A 15,970-nucleotide genomic window follows, 5' to 3' on the forward strand; every position below is an offset into this window, starting at 1 on the left:
AAAAATCCCTTCTCCAGCCCCTGCAAGGCGCCTGAAAGGGATGGACCTCAGCAATAAGTAGAACAGATGAAGGGGGTATAGAAGGACTGGCTAATGGAATAGAGCTCCCGCTCCATATGCCCCCTTCCTAGCCATTGTTTTGGGTTGACCTGGGGGTGACCCTAGCCTAGAGGCCAGCGGGTGTTCTTCCCCAGTGGCGGCCGGGTACGCTGCTGGTATCTGGGGGACGGCGGCACGCGCCTTCCCCCGGGCTCTGGCCTCCACCCATCGCGTGCCCCCGCCCAAGCTCTCGTGCGGCCGCGGCGCGTGCCACCCCCCGCTTCTTCCCGCGGCGGCACGTGCCTGCCTCTCAGTGCGAGCTCAGCCACCTGCGGTGCTGCTGCTGCTGCTTCCACTGCTCCTCCGTCTCCCCGCCCTCCTCATGGGCCCCCGGCGCCTCTCGCTGCTCCTCGGCCTCCTGCTGGGGTCCCTGCCCGTGCTGGCAGCCGTGCTCCGGCGGCACCACATCGCAGCCGTGCCGTTGGACTGGAGTTACGGGAGCCCGGAGGCGCAGAGGTAAGACTACATCGGGGTGGGGACTTTAAGGGGTTTGCACGAGCTTTGGAGCAAAGCCATCCCGTGCATGGATTTATTCCGGTTTCTCGTTAGGTAAACGGACAGCATAGAACTAGAAAAGAGATGAAGTGCAGTAGGCAGGGGTGCGAGGATTTTTTTTTTTTTTTTTTGCCAGGGAAAGGCAGCAATGCAGCCTCCCCATGAGCTTGCAGCCCCACTGGTTCGAATCTAGCTGGGACCCTAGTTAGACATTTATTCGATTATTTTAAACCGAGGGTCTCTCACCAGCTCCTCTCCCTCAGTCAGCCTTCATTTCGTAAAGGGAAGCCTCTCGGAAGCGAGTCACCTCCGATCTCTGCCCGGGGAAGTGGGGTACGGGGGACAGTGGAGGCTGGAGCGTGTGTGCGGTGTAATGCAGAGAGGGCACTTTTTCAGTGACTGCTATAAAAACCATGCATGGATCACAATGGGGGGTTGCTTGGTTGTGGTGTTTCTGTAGATTGCATTTGCAGACGTTTTCTCAGAATGACAGGCGAAATTGGCGCCAGCAGCTCGAATGTGACACTTCCTTGGAGGAGGCTTCCCGGTTTTTGACCTGCATGCATATTTCTCCAAATAAAGGTTTTACGTTCTGTGCAAGGTCAAACTGACCTATCCGATTGTTTATTTTTTTTCTTCTTTTGCATAATGGTAATCTGGTCAGCTATGTTCCTGGTAATAAATCGAGTTACATTAAAATAATATATATAGTCCTTGAACAGGGAAGATATTTATTACAATGATTCACCATTTTGATAAGAAAATATTTTTTTCACACTTTTTCCTGCAAAATCAATGATAATTTAGTTATTTTCATAATAAGGTACTGTGAATCTATTTGTAAAATTGGTAAAAGGAGAAAACGGAATAAAATGTCACAGATGTGATGGCTTTCTTGTGGCAGCTCCAGCTTTTCACTAAAATACTTGTTTTTGAAGGATCTATTAAACTCATCTGGAAAGAGACATGGTGGGGAGAATGACACATTAAAAAGATTAAACTCTCTGCACCGTTAAGAAATCGATCCGAAAGCAGGGACTGACCTATGCCCAGCAGCCAAGAGGTGCTAAATGCGAAATATTCTTGCAGTCCTCTATTGAAAAGTTATTGACGAAATCGTCAGTTGCAATTTGCAAAGAAAACATGAAGGCAGGGATTTAAAACCTGGAAAACCTATGCACTATTTATCCTGGAGAGAATTCGAGGTTTATACATCGTTGTTTTGATTTTATTCCCTGGTCTGTAAAGATGATTGTTTTTGTTGTTTTTTGTTTTTTTTTTTTCGTTCTGTGTGGCTTTTCTTTTTGTCAGTTGCCGTTTTTAAAGCTTCTTCGTGGAATTTCTTTTCGTTCGTTCCCTCCATTTAACAAATAGCTTAATGTTATTATTTAAAAAAGACTCCTACAGTCCTGGCCGGGGCAGAGGGCATAGGAATCTGTGTTTACAGAGTTAAAAATCAAACTTAACCAAATATACAGAGTGTATGTGGTGGGGGAGGAGAAGCAGGGAGGGAGAGGAGAGCTCCACGTTTGCTAACAGGGAGTCAGGCAGGAGCATATTATTTATTATTTATTTATAGGGGAAAAAATGAGGATTTGTGTTTTCCCACTAAAGAAATATAGTCTGCCACTGCTTGACTAGTTTGCTCTTCATGATTTAGCATCTGTATCTGATTGTAATTATTTTTTCCCCAGTGTATTTTTTATATGACAAGAAGAGATGGTACAGAAGCTATTCAAATTAAAATCTACTTCAGAAGAAAGACATATTTGCTAATAAAAGATACTTCTGATTTTTGCAGATGGAACACAAACTGAGAATGACAACTCAAAAGGAATATTATTTTCCAGTACACATTATTGTTAGTACATAACAGCAAACAATAAAGTCATTACCAGATCTGTTTTGTTTACAGTTATAACATTTTAAGAAAGTTTTGTTTAGTTTACTTTGTCTTGATATACTGCCTTTCCAATAATCATCAAAGCGGTTTAGTCATAAAAGCAAATTGAAGATACATAAAAATCTTATCACACAAGAAATTAAATAGTATAAACACAATATAATCCTAACTTAATGCATAACCTACTAAGAAAATGAAAAAAAATTAACTTAACATAATCCTTCTTTTGTGAGATGGGGTGACCAGAACTGCATCCAGTACTCCATACTCACCAGATCTCACAGAATTTGTGTCCAAAAATCTGTCTGCCTGGAATCATTTTATCCATTGAAACAGCGTCCCATATTTTGGCATGCCAGTCATTCCAGAAAGCTCCAAAGGGAGTTCTTCATGGGGGCAGCTACTAGCAAGTATGTAGCTAATTTATCTTTCACAGAATGCAGTATCTTTCTCTAATTGGTAGACCTAACACAGTTACTTCGGGAATTAAGGTAAATCCTTGAGTTATGGAATAGTGAACCTCAATCCTGAATTCTCTCCTCGATTTTTGTAGAACTGGGCAGGATCCAGCAGGAGTGCATATTGCATAAAGCTTCCTTTCAGGCCAGTTTCTCCAACTTAATTTAATTCATTTTAACAATCCATGCTGGTGCCAAGTATCCCACTGCATTATTTATTTATTTTATTTAGGCGTTTTATATACCATCGTTCCAAAAGTAGATCACAACGGTTTACAAGATCCGCATACATATTCATGGTCAACGATCACCTACTGTGTGTTAGCATTCACCTTCTAGTTCGACACCGCATTGTATCCATGTTCTCGTTCATAATGATAAGTATTTTAGAAAATTACAATAGCTACTGTATATTCTAGTTCTTAGTTGTGCATTTTCTATTTTAGTTCATATCTGTGCATTTTCATGGTTGACCAAATAGGTTTATGGGTTCTAATCCTACTAACAATGTACATCATATCATTCATTACTTATTGCTTGCTCTATTAGCATCAATTTACATCACCTCATTCATTGCTTATGGCTCACTCCGTTAACATTATCTCTGGAACTGATGTAGTTGATATCAGATTATTGGACTTTTACATTAAATTGTATGCTTTTCTGAAGAGCCATGTTTTCAATAAACAATCGAAATTCTTTCTGTCTGTTATTTGACACATTGACTCTGAAAGGGAGTTTCACAACTTGGGGCCTGCTATGGAAAACATTTGGTCTCTTGTTTGCTTTAAGTGTGTTTTCCGAGCTGAAGGTACCATAAGCAGTGCTCTGTTTTGTGATCTTAGGTCTCTCTGTGGTGTGTAGTTTTGAATTGTCACTCCTTATAAACTTTGGCTAATGTTGTTGATGATATTGAATATTACAGCTAAAACTTTCTAGTGAATTCTGGATTGTATAGGAAGCCGGTGCAGGGCAATCAGCGAGGGGGTGATGTGTTCAAATTTCCTTGTTCCTAGTAAGAGTCTTGCGGATGCATTTTCAAGTAACTGTAGTGGTTTTAGTAGATTCAATGGTAGGCCTAGTAGAAGAGAGTTGCAGTAGTCTGAGTTTGAAAATATAACTGTTTGTAAGACAGTACAGAAGTCTTCAGTTGTTAACAAGGGTTTAGGTCAATGTAATATTCTTAGCTTGGAGTACCCTGTTTTGATTAATTTGCTTATATGCTTTTTCATAGTGAAGTTCTCGTCGATCTGTATTCCCAGGTCACGTACTTGATCTGAGGGAGTAATACTAGTGATTCCTAGGACTAGGATTGGTAGTTTGATTAATGAGCTGTCTTTCCTTAACCAAACTATTTCAGTTTTTTGGGGGATTTAGAGTTAGTTTCAGTTGAGCAATTTTTTTGTTGTATGACTTTCATGTATGTTGATAGAGACGATGCAGTTTTTTTTTAATGTTTTGTTATCTGCACATAGGAAGAAGCTGAGTCCTAGATTTGCTAGTAATTGCGCATATAGGTAGCAGATATATGTTGAATAGTGTGGCTGAAAGTGCTGAACCTTGGGGATGCCTGTATTAGTAGGGAAGGTGTCTGAAATTTGATTGCCCAGTGTTACTTTGAATGTCCTATCTTTTAGGAAGGATGAGAACCATTAGTTAACATTTCCATCTATTCCAATTTTTCTTAGCTGGTGGTATAGAATGCCGCATTACAGCTTCCTAGGTGTTTTCTAACATCACTGCTGAAGTTATCTGATTGTCTTGCTCTTTTCCAAAGGACCATATCCCAGTGCAAGTTTAAATCCCTGGCTTGTCGATTAATGGTCCTCAAGGAATTGGCATATTCAAGAAATCCTTCTCTTACTGGACTTTTTAAGCAAAAGGATATCGTCAAATGTCTGTGTGTTCTAATCATGTTTATTCATCTCTATTTACTAATAAAATGAGACACTTGAAAGTATACATGAAGATCTTTACCATTTAAACAACCATATTTGCATTCTATAGCAAAAAAAAAATCCCCATTGCCTTTTATGTGAAACTGTTAGACAATTCAGATTCTGATAACTTTATTGGCATGACAGTTTTACATGTCTTGCCAAAGTAAATTGATTACAATTAAAAAGGAATCAAATGTACAAAATAATAATTATCTACAAAAAAAACCCCACAGAAGCAAAAACCCTTCAAAAACACAAAAAAACCCAAAGGCAAAACCATATAGAATTATTAAAATTCAAAATAATGATAACAGTAAAATAAAATTACAGGGTATGGAAAGGACAATAAGGATAATTCCCAGGTTTTGGTGCTGGACCGCATTGTCCCTCCCAGTTTAGATTACATTTCAGACTGTGAAAGGATCCAACATATTTTGCTACAGTACATGCTGTTTCTTCTGTTTCCTCCAGGATTATACAGATTTTTCTTCATTCTTTTGTGGGCATTCATTGATTTTCTGTCAGCGTTGGGCAGTGTGCATCTCTGATATCTTTGTATTTTGCACAGCACAGGAGGAAATGCATTTCTGTTTCTATTTCTCAAGTATTGCATTGTCTAGTCTGACTTTTTGTCTGCATATTTATATTTTTGTTTGCATATTTCTAGTCTATAGTCACTTATTCTGTATTTGGTGAGCATCTGTCTGTAGTTTGCATGTGTGACTAAGATATTTTGCTAATCTGCATTTTTTGTGTAGCAATCCAACTTACATAAAAACATAAGAACATGCCATACTGGGGCAGACCAAGGGTCCATCAAGCCCAGCATCCTGTTTCCAACAGTGGCCAATCCAAGTCACAAGTATCTGGCAAGTACCCAAACATTAAATAGATCCCAAGCTACTATTCCTTATTGATTAATAGCAGTTTATGGACTTTTCATCTAGGAACTTATCCAAACCCAGTTACACTAACTGCTGTAACCACGGCCTCTGGCAATGAATTCCAGAGCTTAATTATGTGCTGAGTGAAAAAGAATTTTCTGCAATGTTTTAAATGAGCTACTTGCTAACTTCATGGAGTGCCCCCCTAGTCCTTTTATTGTCTGAGAGAGTAAATAACTGATTTACATTTACCTGTTCAAGTCCTTCCATGATTTGATAGACCTCTATCATATTCCCCCCTTCAGCCGTCTCTTCGCCAAGCTGAACAGCCCTAACCTCTTTAGCCTTTCCTCATAGGGCAGCTGTTCTATCCCCTTTATCATTTTTGTCACCCTTCTCTGTACCTTCTCCAGTACAACTATATCTTTTTTTGAGATGCAGCAACCAGAATTGCACACAGTATTCAAGGTGCGGTCTCACCATGGAGTGAAACAGAAACATTATAACAATTTACTTTTTATTCACCGTTTCCTATGGAACCTAACATCGTGTAACTACAGCAAGGGTTATTTTTCCCTATATGCATCACTTTGCACTTGTCCATGTTAAATTTCATCTGTCATTTGGACGCCCAATTTTCCACTTTGCAAGGTACTCCTATTCTAGGATTTATTCAACTTCTTATTTAGGAAAAATGTAAATTTATGTTGGAGATTTTTGTACCTTTTTTTTGAAAACCAAAACTTTTTTCATTTCCAGGTTTACTTCTAGGTTCTATGTTAGAAGCTGTTCAGACTGTTAGAATCACACCCCTCACCAGCACTTTTCTGGATGTATGGATGTGGGTTCTCCACAATCCCTCCCCCCCTCCTGAAAAGCAAGTTAGAGATGTGCTTCAGGTTTAAATTTTATGTCTGGCTTCATTTCGGGGCCCCCTGCAGGAATTTCATTTTTCCCACGGTTCGGGGGGGGGTTTCTTTGGGGGCCCCGATTTTCAGGTTAGTGCTCGCTAACTCCCGATAGTGCACACTAACATGGCAGAGTTAGTGTGCACTATCAAGGGAGTTAGTGCGCACTAACCCGAAAATGTATTTTTTCCAAAAAAAATACACCCTGCACCTCATCCCCAGATACCCACACTAAATGCAGCCCTATGCCTAAATAATCCCAAACACCAGTCTCCACCACCCATACCTTCCCAGTCACACACACAAAGCCATTCCCTCCCTGACACAATACCACCCAACCACACACATACCCTACCTCACATACTTTAACAACATCCCACACCCAAAGTATTTCCAAAGCCCAAAGCATGCTCTACTTGTCTCTCATACAAAGTATTATGCTCAGCAGTCCACAGACTACTTCCGCAGACCGTCACTCTCACCTCTTTGCCGGCCAGGCGGGTGTGCCGTGTTCTGGTGCAGGGGGCAGCTCCCTGTGCGCCGTGGTGGAGGCACAGCTGGCTCTGAGCCCAACACGAGTGTCCCGACGGTAGGGGAGGCCCCACTCCAGGGCACTCTGGTCTACAGGGCACTCTGGTCTACTGGGTGCTGCCAGACACTAACAGTCGTTCTCCGGTTCTGCTCCCTAGGCCTCCCATAGATGCGTGCGCACCTGTCTGAGCTCCCTTAAAGGGCCAGTGGCCTGAGGGGAACAAGGGTTAGTATTGGTGAAGCTCCTGTTGGGCCTCTGCTCCCGCCAGCTCCACTTGGCCTAATGGTTCACTTCCGCAACAGATTGCCGAGGCCATGGACCTGGTGGACCTGCCGTGTGAAGCCCAGAAAATGCAGGACCTCCAGTCAGCCTTAGAACTCATTGTTGCAGACATAAATCACATTTCTGCATGCCTGGACTCCTTGACCCTACCTACTGCTCCACCACCGCCCACTGCAGTTCCAGCACTAGTTCCAGACACCTGTCGGTCAACAGTTCCATTGCCTGCTCTGCCCCATTATGCAGGAGACTCTAAGCAGTGCCAGGGATTTCTTAATCAATGCCATATGAATTTTTCCCTCCATTTGGCACTTTCCCCAGAAGATGCGGTTAAGACTACATTCATTCTCTCCCTTCTCAACAGTAAGGCTCTGGCCTGGGCTTCCCCCATGTGGGAGTGCTCTGATCCCCTTCTGATGAACCTCCAACAATTCATCTAGGCCTTCAAGCAAGCTTTTGATGAGTCTGGCCGGCTGCCCACAATGAGCTCGGACATCCTGCACCTGCACCAAGGAAATCAATCGTCAATGGATTACGCCATTGAGCTTTGAACCCTGGCCACAGAACTAAACTGGCAGGGAGACAGTCTCCGCTCAATATTCTTGGAGGGTTTAGCTCTCAAGATTAAAGATGAGCTCGCGGTGTGAGAACTTACCACCTCTCTCTAAGGTCTCATCGATCTCGTGAGGAAAATTGACAGACAGCTCCAGTAGTGAGCTTGAGAGACCCACTCAGCTCCAAAGAGTCTCTCTAGGATATCGCTTTCTTCTACATTTAACCCCATCATGCCATCAGGGGGTTTGACAGAGGAGCCCATGCAATTGGATTGTGCCCATCTCATGAATGAAGAGAGAACTCAATGCCATCAACTAGGCCTCAGGGACAGGAGGTGGGGTATCTTTCAGGGTTGTTATAAAGGGATGGTAATTTGAAAAGTTATGTTATTTTAATATTTGTACATGTTATTGTCTGTATAATTTTACTTTGTCAATTAAACATGTACATCATTTTGGAAATTTTTATTATAAAATTTGGAAAGCGAGTAATACATTTTATAAATAAATACATTTCTGGTCATTTATTGGCTCAGTGCCCAGAGAGAAGGGGAACCATTCTACACCATGAGGCACTGGAGCGAGTGACTCTCGGCTTGGCTGCTCCATCGCCCCCAGTTCCTGTTGCCTTCTCTCTAAAACAACCCTCCGTATACTTCACCACACAGCCTTGGTAGATTCCGGCGCTGGGGGGAATTTTATGCAACAGGAACTTGTTGACTGGTACCGAATTCCCACGATTCCCTTGACACCACCTTTGGCGCTTTTCTCTGTCCATGGAGATCTCTTTCCCAGATTAGAGACTCATATCATTCTACCGTTCTTGCTAAAAGTAGGACCTGCACACACAGAATTCATCACCTTCCATGTTCTTCCAAAAGCCGAAATCCAGTCATCCTGTGTCTGCCGTGGCTGTGGAAATACCAATCACAATTTGACTGGTCATGATGGAACTCACCCATTCGGGGACCAGGGTGCATGGGATCTTGTCTGAGTGCTGAGGAGCTCCCCAGCTCGCTCATTGTGGCTGCCACCCTTCCGAACCCTCTCATCCCTAGCAGGGAATCTTGAGAGACTCAAAACGCCCTTGGTCCCTCCAGGAGAATACTCTTAAGATAGTTTTCACCCACCTGAAGGACCAGTTGGCTCAAGAGAGATCGGAACACGAAAAACTAGAAAAGGAACACAACTGGGCTATGAAAAGATTTGCGTCACTAGTTACAGAGAAAAATGAAGAAATACAAACCCTGCATGCCTTTCTGCAATAGGAGAGGGAAAGGAGACCTTCTCTTCTGTTTGATCCTGCCTGTCCAGGCACCGAGAATGCAAATGTTATCCTCACCCCAATAGAGGGGCCTGTACTCTGTCAAAGTAACCCAAAGGTGACCAACCTTTGCTTGCGACAGAGGTTCAGTCCCTGGAATTGCATGAACTAGAGGACAGTACCAATCGTTTGGTTGTTGAATCTACTGCTCGAACCAAAAGACCCGTAGGGAGCCCGAAGGACTCTTTGTAGTCGGTATCCCAGCAAACTCAAGGTCTCTGGAAGGGGGCTTAAGTGGGGGTACTGTTATACTCTGTAGTCTGCAGATGACTTCCATGGACTACTGCTCTCACCTCTTTGTTGGCCAGGTGGGTGTGCCACGTTCCGATGTGTGTAGTGGGTGGATTCCTCTGCGCTGCGCCGCCACCTGCAGCAGAGGAGCTGCTGGCTCCGGGCCAGACGTGATGTGTTCCAATGGTGGGGGATGCCCCTGCTCCAGGCTGTCTCTCCAACTTCACCAGTCGCCCTCCAGTGCTGCTCCCCGGGCCTCCCATAGGTGTGCACGCACCGGACTGAGCTCCCTTAAAGGGCCAGTGGTGTGGAGTCCAGCTGAGGTGCCTCCTGATGACATCACGACTCTTATGGGATAAATGGCCTTCCTGGGCGCTCCTCCAGTGCCTCGGCAATAGGTTGATTCCTCCTGGAGAAGTGTGTTCCTGATTCCCAATCCTGCTTCCAGGTTCCGGTGTGGTGTTCCTTAGTCCATGTTGTGTGTCCTTGCTTCTGCAGTCTGATTTGTCTCTGGATCTTCTTCATCTCTGGTCAGTTTTCCTCTTGTCTGTTTTCAGCGTCTCCTTGTGTCCCTGTGGTCCCTCATCTTCCTCTTCTTCATCATTGATCTTTTGGCTTGACCTTGGACTGGACCCAATGCTGCTTGACCTCTGCCTGCCTCTGACCACCGCCTGTACCTCATCTTCAACTGAACTCTGCCTGCCTTCTACCCCAGCCTCTTGCAGACTCTGCTGCCTGTCACCTGTCCTGATTGTGGCCTGGCCCGACCGTACTTCCCGCTGTGCTGGCCTGCCTCATCAACCAAGCTTTTGTTCTTCAACTCCACAGAGGCCCACGCCTAAGTCCAGCCGGCCCCGGCACCCAAGGGTTCAACCTGAGGGAAATGAGGGCTGGTATTGGTGAATCTCCTGTTGGGCCTCTGTGCCCGCCAGCTCTGCCTCAGCCTGGGTCCACTTCCGCAACACAAAGTAAAGGGTATTTTTTCCCCCCCATAAAAAGCAATGGCAATCTGATGTTTCTGGTTTTCAGACCTGATCAAGATATTCACATTTTTTTCCTGCATGCCAAATTTGGTGAATTTGTGTTCCTTTTTCAGATTTATCATGCCTACAGGCAGACAGATGGACAGTCGGACCTTGATCCTTTTAACATAATTCTTTCCAACATTTTCTGTGGTGGAAAGCATACACAGGGATCCTTCTGTCTCATACTTTAGGGGGCTTGGACTGCTATTGTATCTTGATCACGTAAGAGGTTAATCTCCTGGGGAAGGATGGGAAGGGGGAAGGAGACATTTGGTGATTATATTCATTGCCATGTTTGAACTTTAGAAGACTCCACCTGAATGCTCTTCACAATTTTGTGAGATCTGTGTACACTCGGTTTTGCTGTGGGAGCACTTTGTCGATAAATTCTTCATAAATAAAAGTCAGACCATTCAGGATCATTCCCCTGATCATTGGATATGGAAGATAAAACCAGAGATGCCACTCAGTTTCTATATTTAGTCCATGTGGAGCTTAAAGCTGCAGTAACCTCAGATCGCGGACGCTGCCGCTGTGTTAGATCGGGAGGGACAAGCCCTAGTAAAGGTGAGAACCTGTGAGCAGATGAAGGAGGAGGAGAGTTCATTCGCCAGACGGAAGACCTCATGTAAGAGGACCAAGCGACTCCTGAGAGACGAGGAAGACCGGAGCACCCCTAAAACTGATAGGGGGTCATTTTCAAAGGAGTTACGCATGTAAATGTGACATACTATCGTAGCAATTTTCAAAAGCTATTTACTCGAGTAAAGTGCACTTACTTGAGTAAATCCTATGGACAATTCAATGGCATATATTGTAGCAATTTTGAAAAGCCCACTTACTTGAGTAAAGTGTATTTACTCGTGCAAAAACCAGTTTTGCTCGAGTAAATGCTTTTTAAAATCCGCCCCATAGTGAGCATCTTGCCTGAAAGGTCAACACCCTCTCCTCCACCCCCAACTCCCTATTCTCAGATCTTTCAAATCTTTTTTTTATTTTATTCTCTGTCTTGGGTTTTTTGGGTTTTTTTTTTAATTGCTAGGATTATTATGGCAGGTAATCAAATCTTGCACAGCTTTAAGTAATTCTTTTAAATCGGCGCTTTTGCTTGCACTGGCTCCGATGGATTGGAGTCCCTCCACCTCTGAATCTCCAGTTCCGGTGTTCTACCGCTGCCACACCTCACACGAGGTCCAACTGCTCACTTCTCCGCATCTAAAATATGTTTTCAGCTTGGATGCTAGTTTTTTTCTTCGAGGTTTTATTTTACATTTCTTTGGAGGCTTCAGTGAGGAGAGAGAGCGATGTCTGTCTGTACTGAGACTCGATCCTCAGGCTTAAAGATGATGCCCAGCCGCCCTCCTTTTTTTCTCGAGAGGCATCGGAGGGCTCACTCCAGATTTCAGTAGTCAGAGCAGTTGCTGGATGTCACCTCACGCCCCGTGAACCGGACCTGCCCTCGCACGCCTGGGGCTTCACCCGGCCACCGCCACCAAGACGGAGGACCTGCCCTGCCTCACGTCAACACAAGAGACGATTAATGCTATCCAGGTTTGGAATAATGCTGACTAGAATATAGAGCATCGCCCAAGCTAAACAGAAATATATCATTGCAAGGAGCTACAGTGAAGGACTGACACTGTTCGAACGGTGGCAGGGATTAAGGGAAGTGCTTTCCTAAAAATCCCTGTTTTAACGGGGAGGAAAATGGAGCTACAGAAGAGAGATGAGGATGGGGATAAGATGTAGCAGCTCTTGTAAATTAAAAGCTTTCCCTAGGATAATTAGCATGTACAGCATATAGGTAATGTTCATGCCAATAAAAGGTATACATGTCATAATGATATTCATTGTGTGATAACACCAGCACTGCCCAAGATAAATCAAATGTACTAGAGGTATATGCACAAGCAGCACCCTTAGGACAATGGCTCTCAATGTACTGGCGTTGGAGAACTGTTCAGGAACCACAAGCACCCTGACAGGGCCAGTTATTTATTATTATTTTTATTTATTTCAGTTTATAGTTTGCTCAAGCAGGTAATGACCTGAGCAATGCATAAAATACAACTGACAGGTAAAAAACAGTTACTAATGTTAACATAACCCATAACAATAAACATTCTATTTCTGGAGCACTGCCACCCTCAACAGTTCCATCAGAGGTTGGAGAGCGGCTCAGGGAGCACAGTCACACTGTGACAGGGCCTGTAGAGGTTTGGAGAGCTGCTTACGGAGTATAGTCACTCCTCACCACTCCTTGGGCAAGTCACTTTAATCTCCTGTTGCCTCAGATTTTAAGTACTTTGGGTCTTGTTGCACGTGAATTGTTGTAATCCACCTTGAGTTGTCTCAGAAAAAAAAGAGGGCTAGAAATAGAAATTATTACTACTATTGGAGAGCTGCTCCAGTGGGAGCACTGAGAGGAGAGGATCACCATGCTGGTGGCTGAAAGGAATCAGTAAGTTTTTGCTTGGGACATTGTCTTTTTTAAAAGTATTGGGGCAAAGTTAACTATTTGGGAATATTATTTAGTGTGTTTGTCCTTTTAATAGTCAGTAAGGCAGCAAATAAACAAGTTAGACTTTGTATTTTTAAATAGTCAGTCAGTAAGGCAGCTAGTAAGCAGAACTGAGTGTTTGTATTAAAAAAAAAAAAAAGTAGCCAGAAGCTAGAAATAAGCTAGGAACAGTGTATACCTAAATAAAAAGGTTGAAAAGTTTAGCTCAGTTAATCACCTTGGAAAGGTGTTGAGGTAGTGTGCTTTGATTTGATTAGGTACCAACATTTGTTAATCAAGAGAGCAGTGAGTCACTCTGGCTGACTAACTGAAGTTAGACTGAAATGCTACCTGTTCCACGCACAGGTCACCAGAGACAGGCAGAGCTCCGGAGTCTCAATGCGTGGATGAGACGATGGTGCAAGGAAGAGGGATTCAGTTTTGTTAGGAAGTGGGGAACCTTTTGGGGAAGGGGGAGTCTCTTCTGAAGGGATGGGCTCCACCTTAACCAGGGTGGAACCAGACTGCTGGTGCTAACCTTTAAAAAGGAGATAGAGCAGCTTTTAAACTAGAACAAAGGGGAAAGCCGAAAGTCGCTCAGCAGCACATGGTTTGGAGAGAGGTATCTTCAAAGGATACTAATGATGCATTAGAATTAGGGCATCCCGACAGTGAGGTTCCAATAATAAGAAAAGTAGTACAAGTGCCTGTAACTAAAAACTCACCTGAGCTAAAAAATTTTAACTTATCCCTATCAATTAAAAAGCAGATTGAAAATACAAACCAAAAACAAACTTTGAAATGTTTGTATGCTAGTGCCAGATGTCTAAGAAGTAAGATGGGAGAATTAGAATGTATAGCAGTGAATGATGACATAGACTTAATTGGCATCTCAGAGACATGGTGGAAGGAGGACAACCAATGGAACAGTGCTATACCGGGGTACAAATTATATCGCAATGACAGAGAGGAGCACCCGGGAGGCAGTGTGGCGCTTTATGTCCAGGATGGCATAGAGTCCAATAGGATAAACATCCTGCATGAGACTAAATGCACAATTGAATCTTTATGGGTAGAAATCCCATATATGTCGGGGAAGACTATTAGTGATAGGAGTATACTACCGTCCACCTGGTCAAGATGGTGAGACTGACAGTGAAATGCTAAGAGAAATTAGGGAAACTAACCAAATTGGTAGTGCGGTAATAATGGGAGACTTCAATTACCCCAATATTAACTGGGTAAATGTATCATCGGGACACGCTAGAGAGATAAAGTTCCTGGATGGAATAAATGATAGCTTTATGGAGCAATTGGTTCAGGAACCGACGAGAGAGGGAGCAATTTTAGATCTAATTCTCAGTGGCGCATAGGATTTGTGAGAGAGGTAACGGTGGTGGGGCCGCTTGGCAATAGTGATCATAATATGATCAAATTTGAATTAATGACTGGAAGGGGGGGGCAATAAGCAAATCCATGGCTCTCGTGTTAAACTTTCAAAAGGGAAACTTTGATAAAATGAGAAAAATGGTTAGAAAAAAACTGAAAGGAGCAGCTACAAAAGTAAAAAGTGTGCAAGAGGTGTGGTCATTGTTAAAAAAAATACCATCCTAGAAGCAAAGTCCAGTTGTATTCCACACATTAAGAAAGCTGGAAAGAAGGCAAAACGATTACTGGCATGGTTAAAAGGAGAGGTGAAAGAAGTTATTTTAGCCAAAAGATCTTCATTCAAAAATTGGAAGAAGGCTCCAACAGAAGAAAATAGGATAATGCATAAACGTTGGCAAGTTAAATGTAAGACATTGATAAGACAGGCTAAGAGAGAATTTGAAAAAAAGTTGGCCGTAGAGGCAAAAACTCATAGTTTTTGCCTCTACGGCCAACGGCCTTCGGATATATTTATATATATTTATATATATTTATATATTTATATCCGAAGCAGAAAGCCTGTGAGGGAGTCAGTTGGACTGTTAGATGATCGAGGAGTTAAAGGGGCACTTAGAGAAGATGAGGCCATTGCGGAAAGATTAAATGATTTCTTTGCTTCAGTGTTTACTGAAGAGGATGTTGGGGAGGTACAAGTACTGGAGAAGGTTTTCATGGGTAGTGATTCAGATGGACTGAATCAAATCATGGTGAACCTAGAAGATGTGGTAGACCTGATTGTTAAACTGAAGAGTAGTAAATCACCTGGACCGGATGGTATACACCCCAGAGTCCTGAAGGAACTAAAAAATGAAATTTCAGAACTATTAGTAAAAATTTGTAACCTATCATTAAAATCATCCATTGTACCGGAAGACTGGAGGATAGCAAATGTAACCCCAATATTTAAAAAGGGCTCCAGGGGCGATCCGGGAAACTACAGACCGGTTAGCCTGACTTCAGGGCCAGGAAAAATAGTGGAAAGTGTTCTAAACATCAAAATCACAGAACATATAGAAAGACATGGTTTAATGGAACAAAGTCAGCATGGCTTTACCTAAGGCAAGTCTTGCCTCACAAATCTGCTTCAGTTTTTTGAAGGAGTTAATAAACATGTGGATAAAGGTGAACCGTTAGATGTAGTGTACTTGGATTTTCAGAAGGCGTTTGACAAAGTTCCTCATGAGAGGCTTCTAGGAAAAGTAAAAAGTCATGGGATAGGTGGCAATGTCCTTTCGTGGATTACAAACTGGCTAAAAGACAGGAAACAGAGAGTAGGATTAAATGGACAATTTTCTCAGTGGAAGGGAGTGAGCAGTGGAGTGCCTCAGGGATCTGTATTGGGACCCTTACTTTTCAATATATTTATAAATGATCTGGAAAGAAATACGACGAGTGAGATAATCAAATTTG

General features: G+C 43.1%; 1 protein-coding gene across 1 annotated transcript in view; it reads left to right on the forward strand.

Moving 5' to 3' along the window:
- The first annotated feature begins 218 nt into the window (after positions 1-218).
- F5 (coagulation factor V) overlaps positions 219-15,970 on the forward strand; it is a 145,242-nt gene continuing 129,490 nt past the window's right edge. The window contains exon 1 of the mRNA XM_029603432.1: positions 219-555. Coding sequence (XP_029459292.1) covers positions 422-555 — 134 coding nt within the window. The 5' untranslated portion in view covers positions 219-421. The remainder of the gene's footprint in view (positions 556-15,970) is intronic.

The sequence above is a fragment of the Rhinatrema bivittatum genome, chromosome 5 (assembly GCF_901001135.1).
Source record: "Rhinatrema bivittatum chromosome 5, aRhiBiv1.1, whole genome shotgun sequence".
NCBI classification, from domain to species: Eukaryota; Metazoa; Chordata; class Amphibia; order Gymnophiona; family Rhinatrematidae; genus Rhinatrema; species Rhinatrema bivittatum.